We start from the raw sequence: 20,003 nt of genomic DNA, 5'->3' as shown, positions 1-20,003 counted from the left end.
TAGCTGCACGTCGATAAATGAGGGGTGGAACTTAGCTGCACCATTTGTGACTACGTTGTTATGGGCAAGGGGTAAGTATGTTTTTTTTATTTCATTTTTTCTTACTAATTGCTCGCTAGGTAGCGGTAGGTGTCACAATTTCTGGTTTCCCGGGCATGAGCATTCCGTTCCAGGATTGAGGGCCAGAGGGTGGTTTAGAGGGAGGAAACGTCCCGGGAGGCTGAAATGAGATGTGCCGTAGAGACCCCCGGGGAAATTCTACTCCTTCGCGATATAATGATGAAAATAGTGTCACTTTATTGTTAATTCAACTACGTTTGTACAATATCGATGAATTGATACGAAAAGTAATTAAAAAAAAATTGATATATATATGCAAATTTTAGACTATAAAAATAAAGGATTTTCTGTTGAGTAAATTTGCAGACACCATACGTCGTTTGGTACGTGGGAATATTCATTGCGTGTTTGCTAATACATAATACAGTATACACATAATATATTATGTATATTACGCGTGCATTGATTACTGCTAACAAGGTATAATCGAGTTTGGGATTCAAAAACTAGATGTTATAGTAGACCAATGAAATTAAACTTTGCGACTCTTACAGTTCTATTTTACATTTTTGGCGAGGTGCAATTATTGGGTTCAATGGAAACAAATGTATGGATTTGAAATGTAATTAGAGAAAACATCCAGTAATTGTTCCGCATTGTGTGTATCGCGGGAATTTAAAACGATGATAATAATGCGGATTCTCGTTCCATGCGAAGTAATAAATTCTTCATTCGAAACATGGTACAACCGGCAATCAGTCAAATAATCGCGCTATCGCTTCGACTGTCTCGATATAATTCATCTTTTCTATGCGTATTGCTAAATTATATTCGAATGAAAAAAATTACGCGAAGTCCTGTAATACCTTGGCTCTCTTTTACTCTGATAGAATATTGACGATAACATCATGAATTAATAGCCAGTTGCCCAAGCACTGCGTGTGTAGACCTTAATTGTCTAGTATTAAAAAGTTTAACTCGATATCTTTTACCTTGCAGAGTCTGCCCTGGAAAACAAAACCTTCGATCATTTGAAAAACCAATAAATCTTATACGTTGTCCGATAACTATACCCACACCAATTGAAATATGTATTGAATTTGAAACTCACTCAATATACCTGTACATTTTTAAAAATAAACAACGAGATCAGAATAAGAATTGAGAAAGAATAAAGAAGAGAAAAAAAAATTGGTGTGACGATGTGTTTCAGGCTCTATAATTTGTAAAAGTGCTTTACATATAGGGACGCGCTATGCTCGGTGAACTAGAAGTGGGAAAAGTATGAAAATTGAAGAACGTAATTTTCTGAATGCAATTCGAGCGAGCCAGTGCTTATTTTTGGCTGTATGCATATCACGAGGAGCCGCTGAAATCACCTTATCCGAACCTACGCTACAAACAGAATCCGCGGTAACACCGACTACTAGACCCGGGCAAACTGCTTTCATTACAGGTAATCTCATACACAATCTCGCCGTAATATCTTTTATCATAATTTACTTCACCCACCTTTTGCACACGCGAAAAACTACTTCGCTGTTTTTGAGATAACGCCAACCCACATAGTGCCGTTTTCGAATCTTTTTGTAGCGGACATGAGTATACGTGAAATATTATTCGCTCAATCATCGTGCATAGCTATCGCATCGATCGAATTCGCAATTCGCCGTCTATTTGGAATTCGATTTCGCATAAAATTGAACTTGAACCATTGGGTGAAATGTTCTATTGACAAAACCGAGAATAGAAAAAAAAAAAATAAGCATTCTTCGAATCACGGATTTCTGTTTTGTGATATGTAAAAAAAGGTTTCGACTCAATAAAAATGATTTTTTCAATCAAAAAAATTAGTTTCTCTGTCATGAGAAAAAGCGCGTGGTCCTTCGAAATTGGATTTTCTACCCTGAGCATATATAGCGAATGAAATTCGAATCAATTCCGGACGAACTCCGGCCAATATACGTATACTGTATGCAGGATGTATAAAGGCTATACATATGTATACACTGTATAGTGTATAATGTGTAAATATCATCAACAGGCGGCAGAATAGGCCATCAAGCAATCTTACCTGTTGAATATCTTAATCTCGTTAGATCCGCGTACTCCAAGTATAAACCGACACACATTTATACGTACCTAGACACAAGAGTCTAATAGAAATTTATAGCCATAATTCGAATTTTCTAGTCCAGCAGCGTGTAATAAACGCGATACGTTTGCGCACGCGATAATGAAATATATTATAATATGAATCATGTTGCATTATCCATAACATAAAACCGCTATAATCTATCATCTCCCGATGAATCTATAACTATTGGATATAAATTTAAGAATTGACTCACTGGGTGAAAAAAAAAAAAAAAACAATTTCCATGTAGAATGGCGATGGATTTCCGAAGAAAGATACAGCACCGTTGAATCTTGGAGCCCGGAGTCACGGCTCGACCATGCTTTCTTTTCGCATAAGGGTGAACAGTGGCTGTACGGAGGGCATATCAACGCCAAAGATTATTACGATCTCTGGTTGGCAAGTGGAAATGAACCTTGGACAAGAATACCACTTCCTTCAGGCCTTATTCAAGCTGGACCACCAAAACGAGCCGCTCTCTGTGTAGTCGGTGGTATTCTGGCTTTATATCCTCTCGCGGGAGACACCGTCTGGCTTTTAGACGTTGACGACAACGTATGGACGGCTTTCGTGTGCTTTGGTAGCTCGGTAGTCGCGGCAAATGGAACCACGAAAAATTACTGCCCAGGTACGGACATTGAAATCTCGACTCGACCAGATTTTCACCCTCCTCATCATTTTGTTGGTCTTCAATAGGATCGATTAACGCATCATCAACTTTCTTTCACGATTTTTGAAAGCGATCAAAAAATTTAGCGCATCAATTACAATTTTCAAAAAAACCGTCGACATTTCCTGGACCAAAATCGTGAATCATTTTTTCCACAATTTTTATTGTTCAGGAAATCCAGGAGAAAACGCAATATCGTGGTGCGATGCGGGAGAGGGTCGTCTCTTCGTTTACTCGGGAAACGTTACTTGGTCATTCAGTTTGTCGTCACCCCACTGGCTGAGCCATGTCATCCCTCAATCGGAAGCCTCCCGTTTATCTCGTTGCGGTTCAACGATTCAGGCGGGTCTGGCAGAGAGTGAAAAGTCAGGGTTGTATCTTCTTTGTGCCGAGGATGATTTTGGGGTCAGAAACGTTCTGAGACTGAAAGTAAATCAGAATAAGGGAGTCGAGGTCAACGATTTGGGGAGCCTCGCTCTACCTCAAGGTAACGTGTCGAGTCTGGGAATGACCGTTGCTATTTGCGACGAAATCGTTGCTCTGGTTCTTGCGCAAGAAGATAATCTTCCGGTTTGGGTTATCGACAACGAGACCGGATTCCTCGTGAAAACCGGAAACTCTTGGGTGGGACAAGCGCTAAAATGGTAGGTATACGTGTACCTGTAACGTGTGTTATTTGTTATAATGTAAATTTATTTTTATCTCCTACAGGATGCACATATATTCGGCTGTGGATTACACGGTGACTTGTGGGGGGAATACTTACAGGCTGAGAAACCCTCGAATACAACCGGAAGTGACTGAGCCTGCAAGAAGGAGAAAATATTGGCCGAGCAGAAGAGGGAGCTTTCAGATGAGTCTTATAGAGCTCGGTGAGCTTATAAAGGTCGACCAGGATGGGCTACATCTGTATCACCGTCGAACGGCAACCGAGGCTTTGTTATTTTTCGCGCTGAGCCTTCTCATGTTCTTAACTTTTGGCGTCGCTTGGTTTTTCAAAAGGTGAGAGACTGCTTTCGACCCTCTTAGAATTTTAAATTTAATTCATTAAATATACTCTCAACGATCCATGGCTCAAACTTACCTTATAAATTACGTATAATTAGGAAATTAACGCTGATTTTGTAAGGAACTTCGTAGAATTCGCTAAGTGAGAGAACGTGTATAAGTAGTCGAGTGGAAATGTCGAATCGATTTTCTTTCCTTTCTCCAAAAGTGCCTGTTAATTCTTCGCGGATATAAAGTCAGTCCGAACGAACTGCTCTGGTGATTTCTTTCGCTCAAATTAATTTCAAAACGGTTAACAAACGATTTTTAGTCGGGTGGGGAAAAAAGGAAAGAAAAAAAAAAAAAAAAAAACCTATTCTTATCAACTACGAGCATTCTCTCTGGTGAAATGTGGGGCTATAGGATGTACTTGACCCTGGATGTTTCTTGACACTGAGACTCTTCGCCTGTGGCAGGTGCGTGACCATCCCCACGGTTCCGAGAGGTTGGCCCGGAAGTTGGGGAAGGCCAACGGGTTTGGGGGGTGTTCGAGATTGCACGCCAACGGCACGCTACACCCCAATACCTCGAGGAGAAATTGGATTGACCACTTGATAGCAGTTCACAAATTCTCTGCCAAGTTATTCCCGGTATAAATGTTTGTATAAAGTGTCGTTATTAGATGGAATAATAGATATGGTACATAATTATGTATATTTGTGGAATTTGTTTCTATGGACGTAACCATATAATTAACGATAATTAACGAGAGTGTGAATATTTGTCAAATACCATGAAAAATGCGGGACATTTATTGTACTACAGGACATGATTTCTTTATGGTATTCTATCTTGACACATTGCATATGACGCATATCAACGTAAAATGAATGAAAAAGTCTCCTTATTTTTTACCTGCATCACAACAAAGGTATGTTGAAATTGCGATAAAAATTCATGAGTAATGTATGTCGTATTGTAAGAAAATAAAAGCACGTATTTACCAATTACCCCGATGTTTATATATCTACTGATAAAGCTTGTGGTTATTATTTGAAATTAAGTTTCAAGCTGTTCGGAATTTTCGAGTATCCATGAATGGTCTGAAAATTTGACAAGAGTAAAATTATACGCGAAAAAATATTGAGAATGCGGTCAAAGCCGAAAGATAATAGGATAGGCGTATAAAATTGTATACTGTTTCAAATATACACTGGGGAAAAGCGGTTCATCGGAAATCGATATAAATGTACGATTTGCGAAACTTGATACATTATATCTGCTGCATACCGTATCATATACCAAAGTGTATCTGGTTCGGAGTTCAGAGATTCAATAATAAATGGCAACACCAACATATGGTTCGCGTGGGTCGATGCGTCACTCGAAATGACCTACGTATACGTGGCCCTTACTTTTACTCTGTCTATATGTTGGGTATATAAATATATGTATATCCTTAGGGTGGTTTTTATTTCGGATATCTTCGAATTTTCATGCCCCAGGAGCTCCAAAATTTGGAAATATTCAAAAAGAAATCGATGAAATCGAATAACAAGAGGTTTCGTCACTGAATATTGAATTTTTTTTCAGTTAAGCTAATTGTTCAAAAACATTTAAGCTCGGTAGGCTTACAGACATATGTCTTTTTACAGATTCTTGGGTATGTTTAGTTATTCGTGAGAACGAAAATAATCAAATAAATGAAATAAACGAATGGAATTTTCCGACGAGCACATAGCAAGTATCACATATTTACTACGTATATAGACGCCCCCATGAAGGTCAACGGTTCATGCATGTTGTATCATAGTCGGAACAAAACTTCGGTATATATGAATACTAAATGTAAATGCGACAAAACATCCTGCCGGATTATTCTACAGACCTCTTAATATTTAATTACTTTCACTTTTCCCCGCCCGAGAGTTGAGTGCTTCTTCAATATATTTTTAACAACCTGCCGCAACAATTTACCGTTGTGTAGAATAAAAGACAGCGCAGCTCGTGGTTATCTTATCACGCGTGGGAAAAGAGCTCAATTAACAATGCCTGGCGGGTTACATAATTAATCGAGGCGAACGTGATCTCGGGTACCGGCGACCCTCTCGCGCGAGCTTTTTCATCCCCTTTTTTAATTCTTTAACGAATCTCTCGAATATCAATATTAGTCCGGTTCGTACGACGTTTAACGTGTCACCGAGCTTCACCCTATATGTAAATAGAAACGTAAAAGAAGCCCCAAAACGTCATTGTCGATACCTTGGGAAGACGCCGCGGCGCAGAGATCTCCCTTATTTTGCCGTATTGTTTAGCTCCGATCGTACCCTGAGTTTCAGAAAGGTAGGCAGCTAGGTAGGTAGCTAGGTAGGTAGCTAGGTAGGTATAATAACGTGGATCGTTGCCTGTTCGCGTTGTATTGATCTTGCCTTCCCGGTGACCATCTAGGACGTAAAGAAGTTGATAGCTGGAAACTTGTTGCTGCGTAACGTTGACTCCCATCACCTGCGTCTGGAATGGGATATTTTTTGTTTGTCAAACAAGTGTACAGAGTACCTGGTAAACTGAGATAATCAAACTGTCCTCGGAGCTTACTAAAAGTCCAGCAAACCGTTGAAACTTTTTCGCCGAGACCGAGGCTGGGCTCTCCTTATTTCAGGGGTTGAAGTCGAAAGATGAGGTTCCAAAAGGCGAGCGAAATGTTTTCCTTCGTGGGTCGTCATCGCACATTGTTATCGTCTCAAAGAAACAGGTGCGAATTTTCGCAAGAACTCAGTCTCACGGCATAGGAATACGATACGCAAAAAATTCGCGAAGGTCTGTTGATGATAATTCAACGCCGCAATGCACGCTCAACACCGTGAAAACATTTGAAATTAATGAGGGAGTTCAGGCGTAGGTACATCCATGGTTGAAAATGAACGTTTATTGAAAATTGACATACGACGATAACAAAATGCCAGAGGTTCAACTATCTGTATAGCTTCCTAGCTAAATTATTGAGCAAACTCTACCTTTACAAAGCGTATCGATGAACTTAATCACCTGACGATATTCACGATCGAAATACACCAAGTTGAATCTGTTACAACTTAGCGAAAGTATACGTATACACGTAACATGGATGTATAAAATTTATCGCCACTTACGTGATATTAAAAACTATCGTGTTGCGCGTTCAATTAAGGCGCCAAGGGCAGCAGCTACAGGGGTTGCGTGGAGTCGGTTATTTTCTTTCCGCAGAATTAAGTCGGTGGTGCCCCGTACCCTTGCGACCTTGGCACCAATGAGGGAGTCGGAACCGGAGCTTTGCGCTGTACTGTGAAACCATCAGCCATCGAGCAAAGAAGGACGGTTTAGTCAGCACCGCGACGTCTGCGGCGTAGGGCGCGCTTAAAATCGAGGCTTGATCAAGTGCTGAAATGGGGCCAGATGGGGGGAGGTGGACATTTTCGGGTGACCTTATCCATCAGGAGAGAACCCGGGGCTGGTCCAGTATACTGCAAAATGGAAACTTCGGCAAGATTTCGACAGTTAAAAACAGTTAAATTAAGTTGTGAGGCCAATTACAGACTTGACATCAGTTTCAAGCCACCCCAACTGCTACAGTGAGCATATAATTAGTGATTTTTATGAAAATACTATTTTCAAAATACTATCACACGTTATATTCACTAACCAGCTGTCGAGGGTAATTTAGTTTATGAAAAAAAAATATGTATATTATTACATCGCCTGACGCATTAAAACTTGTAAGATTTATAATTGCATGGCATTTCCTTGGAGTATAGGCTGGTTTGCGGATTATACTTGTTATACATATTTGCATGTACGTATATCGCCTTCGTTCATAATTATAATTCTACTCGATACGAAGAGGTCAGTTGATTTTCTGTGCCCGCTATAGGGTAACTTTTTATTACAACCGCGTTCGACTTAGAATTAGAATTATAATTAGGTTTATTTGGAAGAAAAAATTTTCTCCACCTCCGCAGTAATATTCTGCAAGGCACGTGGCCAGAATCTACAAGCAATGCGGTAACATCCGACAAGAAATTGCGCGCCCTTGTGAATAAGTCAACATTATAGTTTATCACCTCTGTTATTTTTAGTTGTAATTTCAAGAGGCTTCGAAATTACTCTCATTTCCTTAAAATTCATTTTTACCCAATATACGCGGACTTTGTTCAAGTCACATTTATAATCATATACTTCATGCAGCGCTCGTATGTATATTATTTCACTAATTGAGATCCGTATAACCGACAGCATTTTCTGAACTTAAATTTTTCAATGTATTTTATAGATTCGTTGGTAAATCTGCGCATTCATGCGGCAGGATCGGGTGGGGGTAGTGCGGAACAAAACGCGGAATTTTTCATAAATCTTCCCGTATACTTATACGTTTTTTCAGCGTCTTGATTCTTTCGTTGTTTTTTTTTTTTTTTGTTAATTATTTTTTTCACGATTACGATACATTATCAAGGGACTGAATTCGCATTAAAATTTAACTTCATAAATATGTATCGCGAGTATAGTGACCGGCAGCTCCGGGGAGGGTTGGATATAGATTTGTGTACTACAGATTATCGATCCACCGATAGGCGTATTAAATTTCTGAAAAAATCGATTTCAATGAACCTGCTTGCGATCAGCTTACGCATTGTTTGGTATTTTACTTTAATGTCTCCATTAGCGAGGCTCAGCAATTTCAGACCACTTTTCAAAGCCGACGGTATTAATTGTTCTTATTGTACTACAGTATACAGTACAATACGCAAAATTCGCTTCATCGATCTTTCGCTTATAATTTAACCGCACACGGTTATTACGTACGATTTCTATAGGGCCACAATATTCTACTTTAGAACGTGTACAATACGTACATTAGTAGTAAGATCCCCGTGGTGATACGCGTGTAGTACGACTTCTTGTGTGTAGTTATCGATATCCGACCTACACGGGCCGATAGTCTGAATTTTTCATAAATTTCACCCACGACCCGATAAATTTAATAACCCCCGCGGAGACTGAAAGAGAGGTAAAAAAAAAAAATAATAAATAAATAATCATGAATAAATAAAAATAAAAACAATAATACACGAACCAAGGGGACGCGAAAAAGTCAAGGTGACGCGTTTTTATTCCTGCACAGATTAGCTGACCCGATTATACGTTCAATAGATGTGATGACGTGCGTATAATAAAATACATACATATACCGGCAAATTATACATTGTACATTGTACAATATAAGGGGGGAGAGGGGCTGAGCGGATCGTTTCAGCCATATTCAGATTATTCGTTCGGGCTTATTTGAGGGATGAAGATTTACCTGCGAAGGCGAGCAAGCGTTCAGGAGTTAGCGCTAGACAGACTCGTCGGCGTTAATCTGCTGAATTTTCGTTTTCATTATCCGCTTTTGTTTACCGACCAAAAACAGGGGTAGGATGTTTACGATAATTGGCTAATTATACTCAGCTATTTGCACGCGTGAGTATTAAAATTATTTTTACGAGCGACGAACGGTGGCTTCAAATATTTCCACTGGTGCGAAATGAACTAGACCGATACTATTTATAGAAATCACGACCGCAATGCTGTAACGAAATAGCTGACAATAAATCGATCTGTCAATCTGAATTTTAGTGTATTCTTGGAAACTGCGAGTTAAATCAACAAATTTAGCGTACGCCAAATGTCATATGGACATAAAGTTATAATTAGGTAACGCTCGTATTCTATTTTGCACGGAATTACGTATCGGTTATAAATTGTCGAAATTATTCTATGTGTACCCCACTATAATGCGTCGTAATTCCACTAATTAAACCTGATCAATTTTGAAGATCGTTGAACGAGTTAATTCTTTTGATAAAAATTTCAGGACATTGACAATCGGTGGGAAACAAATTGAGGCTGTCGAAAGAGCGAGAGATGGTACGGCATGTGCTTACAGTGCTTATCACAGTACCGGGGGTGTTATAGCCAGTAACAGAGGTCATCGGGAGGAACTGCAGATTGCAATGAGAGTCTTAGGATCTGGGTACCTGACAACTTGCCTCCAAATAAAATACTACCGAGCTGGTGATCAGAGTCACTGCGAGTGGGGTTCACGCCTGCATTGTATAGAACTGGATTGTTCGAGTGTCGAAGGAAGATTGGTAACGGTTGACAGAGAGACGTACAGAAAATTGGGCATCGAGTCTTAGCGTTTCATTCTGGGGAGAGATACGTTTTATTATAATGTAGTATTACGTCAAGCTAAATTATTACGTAAAATCGCGATTTTATTTGCTCACGATTGCGGGCTGTGTTATATTATAATTATTATTGTTATTATTAATTAGGTAAATGGTAGATTTTAGTATTACGTGATAACATGATACACTGTCATATACCATATAAAAATAGGTTGACTTTTCATTTTTTTAGTTAGCAAGAAATAAATGGAGACGAGGAAAATTCCTCTAAGGATTTGCCAAGTTAACTACAATGAAAATATTACTCAAGATTATGCCCTGGACAAATTTACCTCGATATATTATTATCAATTATTTCCTAGTCATAGTCAATATACGTATTAAATTTAAGATTAATTATAAGCCGCATTTTTACAAATAACCGAAATGCCTCGGAAAAAAAAACGAAAAAAATGATATACATAGCAGAGAGCATGGCGATATTCATTGGCACAACAAATTAGAGATCAGATATAATTAATAATCTTATTGTAAACCCATTCAATCTATTTTTCACTACTGACTGTAAAATGCAAATGGGTAACGTTGGCTCATGGGTTTAATATAGGTGATAATTTGTAACGTCATCGTGATCCGCACATCGTTACAGTTTGTACGTAGTATTAATTAGAGAGGCCATTTTTAATTATTTATTTAACTATTTTTTTTTTTTCTAAATAATACCGAAGATGAAAAAATAAATTTCACGAATCTTGATACATTCTTCACACTGCAGCTTTTAGAATCAGTACTGTTTGAATAGGACCAACAGTCAATGAACAACGACCAACTAGTGCCTCTACGCTTAATGATTGTGGATTTATACCTATTATTATCTGTTTGAACTAACACGATTGATATTTACATATTATACAAAAAATATACTAAAATATATGTTGGGAAAAGCAAAAAATGTTACTTACCTACATAACGGTAATGTTGGTTTTGTCCCAAGTTTCTGATCCAAATAAGTGGGTAAATCATGAGTGGGAATCAGTGCGTAAATATTTTTAGTTTATTGGATATTGGAGTCATTAGTAATACATCATTCTGTATTCAGTTTTGATAAAAAACAAAATCATAAAATTGCTCGGGGAGACCAAATCTCAACAAAACAGTAATTCTATAGGTAACAAAAATAATTATTATTTATTAAACATTTCATCTCTTCTAATCCGATACCGAGATGAGCTTTAATGACTTAGAATGTGGGGGGAATGTAATTCAGGAGTTTATTTTTCAACTCTACATTGCCGAGTTTTTCGACTCTCGGTTTGAATTTTGAGCACATCTTACTTGTTTCTTTCAAATTCATTCCCACATGGTGTAAAGCTACGGTATACATAACAGGGCTCCAGTTTTCGCTGACGGTACCTCTCGCCAATGCAGTTAGATAACATTCGACCAATGAAATGTCTTCTTCAATTGGGTATAAATATTCTTCCAAAGGTATTGCTAATTTTTTCAACGGGGTTCGTAATGATCGTAAGACCGCAGCATGTTCGGACCATAATAATCTTCTGTAATGTACGTCATGTCGTTGCGCTAGGGGCACTAATAAAGCCATACCGAATCCTTGATCTCCGTACGAAGTTGCGGCAAAATGTTCGCACAAAGCTGTGAATGAATCTGTAAACGAGCTCAGTCCTGGGATTTCAGAATCCAAGTTGATATTCTTGTAATTGTTTTCTACAAGATTCGTCAAAACTTTTGTCAGCAATGGAGATATTTCATTGTCCAGAAATAAAGTATCGCATAAATATATGAGGAGTAATCGACTGTACCTCAAACTAGGGGATAGTTTTGCCACCAAATCAGGGAAAATTAATTCTAAACTGAGGATAAGTTTTACCGGTTTAACGTCCTTCTTGCTATATTGATTCTTGCATTCTGCGTATAAATTCACAAGCGGAAGGTAAAGCCAGTCCTTTGGCAAAGCTGCGGTTGTCCAGGATCTTATATGCATTATATGACGTTTGTAATAACGTACTAGGACTTCTAAAGACTCCGAATCGATCCCAAGATGAATCGGTGTATTGTCAAAATTCATATGGTATAAATCGTGACCTAAGGTGTCCATTTCAAATTTGTCTTTGGCCAACGCAGTGTACAGCATTTCTTCGACGTGTAACGGGGCATCAGCAGGTAAGGCTGATACCAATTTTATGGATAATTTCCAAATAGTTTCTTTCATTTCACCATCTAACGCGTCTCCCAACAAATTTCTACCTTTCACTATCGCTGTTACTAAAGATAATTCTATTCGTGTATACCAACTCCTTTCTAAGCTCCATTCAACTTTTTCCAACTTGTGAATGTACTTTCTAAGTTGAGGTTGTTTGAAAATCATGAAGATTTCCGTTTTACTCAAAGATTTTGATAGATAGGTGAGAACCGTTGCCAACAAAGGTATACAACTGTTGTACGATACCGCTGGCAATAGTCGACCCTCGTGTGACAGAACACCGAGATTAGGTAGGGAGGTTGGCTCTCTTGTCTTAACTTCTGTAAGTCCACTGAGTAGATTTGAGCTGGAACTGTATAGAGGAATTATATAATTGTCTGTCATTCACATTAGCCGTAACGATCTCTGCTGTAACTGCTTGTTTTGCTTACCACAAAGTAGAAAATATGTTCCTTTGAGTAGAAAATATGTATTGAGGATCTAGCAAAGGTTTCAATAGCGAAATATCTCCAACTGCCATTAGGGTCATGGCGACAAGTTTTGTGCTGGCCCACTAAAATTGATAGATTAAAATATTGATTGCTTCTATACGACGTTTGAGTTGCGGTTTTAGGTGATATTAAATGGGTCTTACGGTTGGAGATGGAATTGATGCCAACTGTGTGCTCCACTTTGAAAGTAGCGTTGCTAGGTGTATAGTCAAAGAAGGTTCATGTTGGACAACAGTTATTAATGCCGCTGCATGTTCGCAGGCCAATTCAGACGTGGAACCTATATCGTGATTACTGAGCAAATTTCTCAGTTTAGATACTAATGTAAGTTGTGCACCACCCACACTTTCTAATCCTATACCATGAACCAGCAACAATTTCCAGAGTCGGAAGCTTTCGATATCTAAATTTATACCATGTTTACTGGAAACAAGAATATCAAATAATGTAACTTTGACTTTGAGAGCGTTCTAGAAGTTTCAAGTATTTTCTCTTACCCGGAATCGCCAGTGATGTACGATAATAGAGAATTCAGAATTTTGAGATCATACAGCCTTTTCGCAATCAGCTCACCACCGTAAGTAACGAAAATTCTACACAAGCGAATAGCAGCTAAGACGGGAACTCCGTATGCGTCATTTATGGTGCTATCCGAGACTGAAAAAAAAAGGTCACCGAAAGTCGATTAAAATTTTTCTCATCTTATGATTAAGACAGTAATCGAATTAATTGAAACTAAAATTTAATAACCACCTAAGCGATCAGTTGTCAGTGGGATAAAATATTGAACAATAGTTTCCAGTAATTGCGGAGTGCAAGCAATTTCCAGGGCTGCCTTATGAGAACTCCTTGCTATACGCGCTAAAACTTCTAATGCTGCTGTAACTCCGGTCGGTGGGGGACGCATTTCATTCAGAATATACCTGGTCATGAAAAAAGACTTTAAAACTCGAGCGTTCACTGATACTAAAAGTGATATCGTAAATCTCCAGAAATCTTTACCTTATCCGGAATTGGATGTCTGATCTAATGGCGGCAGCAATGAGGTTGTATTGTGCGATTTCATGATCTTTCAGACTAGCTTCATCCGTGACATTCATTGGTGGGGCCCTTAAAAAAGGCTCTTTAACTTCTCCCAGACCCACTAGTCTATCCAGGCATAGCTCATCTGGCTCGCTGAATAAGAATGATCGAAGCGCTTGCAAAGTTGCAGTAACAACTGCGACAGAGGAATCATCCAATGAAAATCTCAATAACAAGAAGATATTTTTTTCATTCAGAGTGGGCAGAAGGGGGGGCTGCAAAACTTGGTCATAGAACCCCTGGCGACTTTTTTCCATGATATTTGCTAAGGTATTGAGAGCCATACAACGTTGTTGCTGTGTTGCCGATCGACTTAGTTGTAATAACTCTTGAAGAGAATACCCTGGACGTTCAGGCTCTTCTCCGTGGTGATGCAGGCCTTTGTCGATAGTTAGACTTTCATCTACGTACGGAAGCAACATTCCTGCAATACAATTATCGAGTATGATAATTCTGTTCGCAATCAATCTATTTCGTGAAATAGTCGAATTATGATAATTCTCCAATTACTGAAATGTGAGCTTTGAGTTGTCCTACTTAAAATACCGAAAATAATGTACATACCATTAAAATCAAAGCGAGCGTTATATGGTTGCTCTGGAGAAGAATTGTTCGTTGTAACTGGTACATCTTCCATCCATTTTAGTTTGTCCGATTCTATCGTGTCCATGTGTACCCAACCTTTTTGTTCCACTTGTTGAATAATTTCAGCTGATGGCTCGGGTATATCTGTAGGCAATAGTCCGTCGTAAGTTTCCTTGTTTGGCTCTGCCATAATTTCACATTTTGCAGACTCAGGAATTTCTCCTTCTGTTTTTGCATCAGATGGTTCAGTGTCCATTTCTACCTCTGAGCTGTTGACAACTTCTATACTTTCTAATTTTTTCTTTTTTCTAGTTTTTATAAATTCTATCAAAGCTGGATCCAGCATAGTTTGCAGCTTCAGCTTTTCACTCATTATTTCCTCTGGATCCATCTGATTAAGCCTCTGAATATTAGCGTTATGTATTTCTGTTGCCCATGGACCTTCGACTAACACGCTGTTGTGCCTATTCAATGAACTCTCATAGTTTTGTTTGATTGATTTTGTTGAGGTCAATTCTTGCATAGATACTTGTTGTGAAAATTGACTGTGCTTGCTATCTGGCTTCTGCAAATGAAAGAAACGAAGCAATAAAACTAGTATTCAGGACTATAGAGTCGGTCTTATCCAGATTCATAAATTTCTTTAAGACTCACATGTGTCCCAGAAATGAAAACCTCAGGAAATCCAGTCTTAGATATATTTGATACTACTGTATCATCAGAATCAAATGTTGGAGGTATATCAAATCTCCTTTCTACAATATTTCCTAATAGTAGAATAGACGACGATACCGATAAGTCTGTATCCAAACTGCAAGGATTTTCTACAATGTCACCATGCACTTTGGCTTGATGTGCATTCGGGTATACCATCTCATCTCCCCGTTGTGACGTTGTTATTCCTTGTACTGGACCCTTGAGCCGCTTACGTTCTGAAAATTTTGATCGTGGTCGACCGGTAGGCTTTGCATTTGTCTCAAGGCTATTAGCTGGCCGTAGGTTTATAACTTTTGCTGCTGGTTTGACATTAGATTCATGAAATTCTTGCTGCATACGAAATAGTTCTTCTTCACCGTCACTAGGTTTAGGACGTTTCAGAGACACAGGTTCCATAATTTTGTATTTATTAGTTAAATTAATGGTAAAATAGTGTCTGATGATAATGATCTTCTAACAGTGACTAAGGTCGATGTAAATGTATTAATAATTCAAACACTCCTTTGCAGGTTAACTTCAAACCCACTGTATTCCAATTGTAGGTTAGTGTTCCATTTTCACATGTTTATTTTGCAAACGAAAATTGAACGACCAGATTGTTTGTGCGAGTCCCCGATAGTTGGTACGTACATACGTCAGTCATGCCATCAGTCAGTCAGTCAACGCTCAGTCACACGTTTTTTGAGCTAGGATATTTCAGCAAAGGTTGATTATTAAAACATTCACATTGTATTTAGAGAATAACAAAAAAAAGATAGTTTCTCCATCAGACAGTATGATAAATATATTGCGAAATGTTAAGAACATAGTTTGAAATTTGAAATTTTCAACTTCACGCTGCTTGATTGTTTCCATACATTTGCGAGTTTTTCCCGCTCGTGCGAGTCTGTTTTTAGTGTTGTTCGAGAGATAAGATTATAATGATGAACGGTGTGTTTTGAGGATCAAGCAGATCGGTATCATCATCTCAAGCGATTATTAATGGAATCCTGACAGTAGCATCGTTTTTGGAAGTATGGGGAACATTTAGAAGGTATGGGGCAAGCCTTTCAAATTACCTTCACAATCGATTCGTATGTTATCTGTGATCGCAATTACCCACCAAAATCAAATATATCAGTCTTGAAGTATGTATCTCTTACATTATCATGTTACTGACACAATGCCAAGTCTTTATTCAAGTTCCTTCTTATCCAGCTCCATGTCTTTGGATTGCAAAAGTTCTCCCATTTCTTCAAAAGCCGCACATTCTCTACTGTCTTTTGTATGATGTGCAATAATTCCAGCAGCCAATGCGTCTCCAATAATATTGATGGTAGTCCGAAAGCGATCACTACGATACCATTTGCAATTTTAATAAGTTCAACTAAATAGCCGCAATCAATGATATTTTCAGCCAATTCAGCGTTATAAATAGTTTGATTATAGTTACACTAGACTATCGATAGCCACAATGAGCATCACATCTTCCGCTGGAACTCCAACTGAATTCAATACCATCACTAACATAACATACCCTCCATTCGGCAGACCAGCTGCACCGATACATGAGACCGTACAAGTTATACTGCGTAAAAGACAATCATTAGTTAAATTGTGTCAGGTCTTGAATTTTTTTACTCTGGATATGGAGAATAGAAAATAATAGTAGTTGCACATCTTAACCTGATTGCTATTATTCTAGCTAATGAAAAATCCAATCCTCTCAATTGAATAATAAAAATAGCTCCTACAGATTCATAGAGTGCAATACCATCCATATTTATTGTAGCACCAATTGGGGCAATAAATCTGGTCACTTTTGGATCTATGCCTATTTTGTCTAGACATTGGATCGTCATCGGCACAGTAGCTGTACTGTAATAATTGTAGTATATCATAATCTGAAGATACGAATTGCCCAATCTACAACCATCTGCTGTATACATGTAATGCAACAGGTGATACAATGATCCAATTATTTAAACAAATTTTGAAACAATTACCTCGACGATGTTCCAAAAGCAGTTATAATTGCAGGGCCAATTTTTGAAATAATTTTAAAGGGCGATTTCCTTGTACAGGTATAATAAATCAGAGGCAAGATAATAAAACCATGAGTAATCAAGCCAATGAACACTGTTAGGACATAGATACCTAGTCGTGCAATCATTACTTCAAAATCTTCTATGCTGAGAATCTTTCCCGGTATAATAAAAAGCACAGCAACAGGAGCCATCCTGAAATGTGTTAAATATTTGATATTCATCAGTTCTCAGTAGTCTACAGTAATGATCAACTTCAAAATCTTGAAGAGCATTTGGCTCTAACATTCTAAGTGAATATTGTTTTCACAGTCGTGTGACAGTACTGATTATTTGCATTATCATTGACGAACGTACTTCACCACCCAATTCATGATGAGCATTGTAACGTCTGAAAGTGTGTTGAAAAAATCCAATACTGGTTTCCCTCCAGGTTCCATTTTTCCTAACGCAAGTCCCAGTACCAAACTGAAGAAGACGAGTCCCAGAACATTAGTGCCAATTGTGTACTCATGGTCAATACCCCAATCCAAAATTGACACTATTCAATACATTCAAGTCAGTCTCACAAATGGTTGAATTTGAGTTCTCAAATTCCGAAGCGAGATGAATACAAACCTTCAGTGATATTTCCTGGCTCCTTTAGAACAGTACGATACTATGAAAAAATAACAATAAGTTTTTTAAAAGATAATTTGTGTTACATCACCAAAGATAGAAAGATTTTAATGATTTGTGTTTTGAGTGACTCCGGAGAGAACTCATGATGCTCAAGCATATTTAAATAATGATATAATATCTGCAAGTACTACGTAATACTGGAATTACTAAATCGGCGATAGCTCATGATGGATAATCATAGAAATTATATGTGGTGGTTATTATTTATAATAATAATTCTTACTTGGGCCAGACAAGCTTTTATCAAATTCTCTGGGAATAAATTTCTGTAAAATTTAAAGAACATTATCTTATTATCGATGAAAACAGGTTCTTTTCACTTGCCTTCATTTTAACAGCACAAAAATTATTCCACTAATAAAATCACAACAAGTGAACGAGAGTGAATAAAGGGTGTCAATGTGCTTACAGCTGAATATATCATTTGAATGAGCGAACATACGTACCGCAGAAGGTCCAGTAAGGTGTCAGTAGTGACAAAATTGCGACTAGATTCTGTAAATGTGACATTTGTATTCTGCTGCCACTGGCCAGGTTTAATCGTTTGCACAAGAGTAACGCTCAAAATTATGCCTAATGTGGTAGTTAAGGAATAATATCCGAGTGCTTTAATTCCAATGCTCCCTTAAAAGTTACTGTTATGATTTTCAAATGAAATAGAATATCAAAGAAGAATTTGCGTTATCGATAATACTGATGCATTGTCATCAGATAATGCATGTGTAGTTTTACCTGATTTACTCAAATTGCAGCTAGCGCTGACAATACTAGATATAATCAGTGGCAGGATCAAACAGTTGACCATTCTAAGGAATAACTCTCCAGGAAATTGGAGGTACATGATTTGACGTTCTGACCATGGTTGTTGCGTCCAATTTTTTAAAATAAATCCAGATCCAACTCCGATGATGATACTTGTTACAGTAACAATTGTCAACCAGTGTTCAGGGAGGCACGATTTTAACTTGCTCATTGCACTGCGTATTCGTTTGATGCAGTGCGCCAGATGCTTCACTCACGATGTGATCAATTAGAAACTGAATTCGATTCTGATTTGGCTATTACAAAATTTTGGCGGTATTCAAATGTTATAAAAACTTGTGACAAACTCACTCACCTATTGGTTTGCTAGGACATTAAGATGATTTTTTTGAGGAGTTTCAATGTTATATGAACCACCAAAAATAACTGGTAGAGAATTTCACTGCATATGCTGTGTATGTCAGCGCAACAAGTAATAAACGCAGACCACTGATCTGTACTCTACCTTTCTTGAATATACTGGTAGTCTGCAAAGAATACCATCTGTAGGCAGGTGTAGTTGACTGATCATAAAATCAGAAAATCCAAGTTTGTGAAAAATGTGATAAAACTTGTCACATTCCTTACTGTTTGCCTCTTCAAGAACTGTTGTGTTGGCAAAGTTGTATCAACATTACCGAAGTGATATCTGTGACTTATGCCATTTTATGCAACAAAATAAAAAGCAAGTGAATTCAATTATCTACGCGACAAGAAACATTTGTATTTAGTCTGTCGTTTTTGGTATTTCCCATTAAAGTGCGCAGATTTATTGATGAGGCGAGAAAAAGAGGCCTGTGTTATTTTTTGGTACCATTGCAAGGCGAACAAGTTTCTACCAAAAGTGATTAAAAAATCATTAGGCCCCCTCTACATTTCAATCATTAGCAATCGAATTGCTAGTAATGAGAGAAACGGTGTGAAAGCACAGTTTTATGGCGATAGTATTCTGTCATCACTATTTGATTTAATTATACTTTGTTAGAAAGGAAACACTTACTGTACTTCAGACTCCAAGTGCAATATTTTTTGATGGCTTGAGTATGGAGCTTGCACCTTACTTCCAAGGGCGTGTGAAGAACTGATCCAACCCGATTTCAGTCAACATAGAAAAATTCATATTCTAGATTTTTCTCTCAGAGACCCATGGAGTTTGATTCCAATGGTAGACAAACACCACAAGACGTTTCTTAGACAGTAGTAACGCTGAAGGTCCAATTTGCTAGACATATATTATAGGTATTATGTGTAGGAGTTCCAAGTGAATAAGTACCTCATTATGTATCTTTGTCCGTTAAAAATTGTATTCCCTTTTTTCGTGACGGTGTAGTTATATTGTA

General features: G+C 38.0%; 4 protein-coding genes across 15 annotated transcripts; 2 read left to right on the top strand and 2 right to left on the bottom strand.

Annotated features, from left to right (window-relative positions):
- The first annotated feature begins 196 nt into the window (after positions 1-196).
- LOC105683657 lies at positions 197-4,851 on the top strand. 6 transcript variants are annotated; one of them, XM_020851039.2, is made up of 6 exons: positions 197-443; positions 1,307-1,516; positions 2,448-2,825; positions 3,040-3,511; positions 3,579-3,869; positions 4,331-4,839. In XM_020851039.2, the coding sequence occupies exons 2-6, from the start codon at positions 1,345-1,347 to the stop codon at positions 4,467-4,469; spliced, it is 1,452 nt and encodes a 483-aa protein (XP_020706698.1). In that variant the 5' UTR covers positions 197-443; positions 1,307-1,344; the 3' UTR covers positions 4,470-4,839. The 6 variants fall into 6 exon arrangements, with proteins under 6 accessions (XP_020706698.1, XP_020706697.1, XP_020706696.1 ...); XM_020851038.2 differs by having other exon boundaries at positions 1,274-1,516; XM_020851037.2 differs by having other exon boundaries at positions 1,060-1,516.
- A 2,280-nt stretch (positions 4,852-7,131) lies between these two features.
- On the top strand, positions 7,132-10,769 carry LOC105683814 (CB1 cannabinoid receptor-interacting protein 1-like). 2 transcript variants are annotated; one of them, XM_020851044.2, is made up of 3 exons: positions 7,132-7,462; positions 9,742-10,018; positions 10,290-10,769. In XM_020851044.2, the coding sequence occupies exons 1-3, from the start codon at positions 7,287-7,289 to the stop codon at positions 10,326-10,328; spliced, it is 492 nt and encodes a 163-aa protein (XP_020706703.1). In that variant the 5' UTR covers positions 7,132-7,286; the 3' UTR covers positions 10,329-10,769. The 2 variants fall into 2 exon arrangements, with proteins under 2 accessions (XP_020706703.1, XP_012252142.1); XM_012396719.3 differs by having other exon boundaries at positions 9,742-10,769.
- Positions 10,770-11,093: 324 nt separating this feature from the next.
- Positions 11,094-15,556, bottom strand: LOC105683813 (RNA polymerase II-associated protein 1). Its single transcript, XM_012396718.3, has 8 exons — positions 15,095-15,556; positions 14,420-15,005; positions 13,775-14,279; positions 13,526-13,695; positions 13,270-13,429; positions 12,916-13,195; positions 12,713-12,834; positions 11,094-12,633 (listed from the first exon to the last, which is right to left on the bottom strand). Exons 1-8 carry the CDS (start codon positions 15,551-15,553, stop codon positions 11,298-11,300), a joined length of 3,618 nt encoding a protein of 1,205 aa, XP_012252141.2. The 5' UTR covers positions 15,554-15,556; the 3' UTR covers positions 11,094-11,297.
- Positions 15,548-19,865, bottom strand: LOC105683688 (excitatory amino acid transporter 3-like). 6 transcript variants are annotated; one of them, XM_048650395.1, is made up of 10 exons: positions 19,664-19,865; positions 18,595-19,151; positions 18,309-18,486; positions 18,086-18,128; positions 17,800-17,839; positions 17,539-17,722; positions 17,143-17,376; positions 16,823-17,014; positions 16,590-16,724; positions 15,548-16,490 (listed from the first exon to the last, which is right to left on the bottom strand). In XM_048650395.1, the coding sequence occupies exons 2-10, from the start codon at positions 18,833-18,835 to the stop codon at positions 16,331-16,333; spliced, it is 1,407 nt and encodes a 468-aa protein (XP_048506352.1). In that variant the 5' UTR covers positions 18,836-19,151; positions 19,664-19,865; the 3' UTR covers positions 15,548-16,330. The 6 variants fall into 6 exon arrangements, with proteins under 6 accessions (XP_048506352.1, XP_048506353.1, XP_048506349.1 ...); XM_048650396.1 differs by lacking the exon at positions 19,664-19,865 and adding an exon at positions 19,252-19,365; XM_048650392.1 differs by lacking the exon at positions 19,664-19,865 and having other exon boundaries at positions 18,595-18,920; positions 18,980-19,363.
- Positions 19,866-20,003: the final 138 nt, after the last annotated feature.

The sequence above is a fragment of the Athalia rosae genome, chromosome 1 (genome assembly GCF_917208135.1).
Source record: "Athalia rosae chromosome 1, iyAthRosa1.1, whole genome shotgun sequence".
NCBI lineage: Eukaryota > Metazoa > Arthropoda > Insecta > Hymenoptera > Athaliidae > Athalia > Athalia rosae.
Note: the sequence above shows the minus strand (reverse complement) of the source record. Positions and strands in the feature narration are given on the sequence as shown.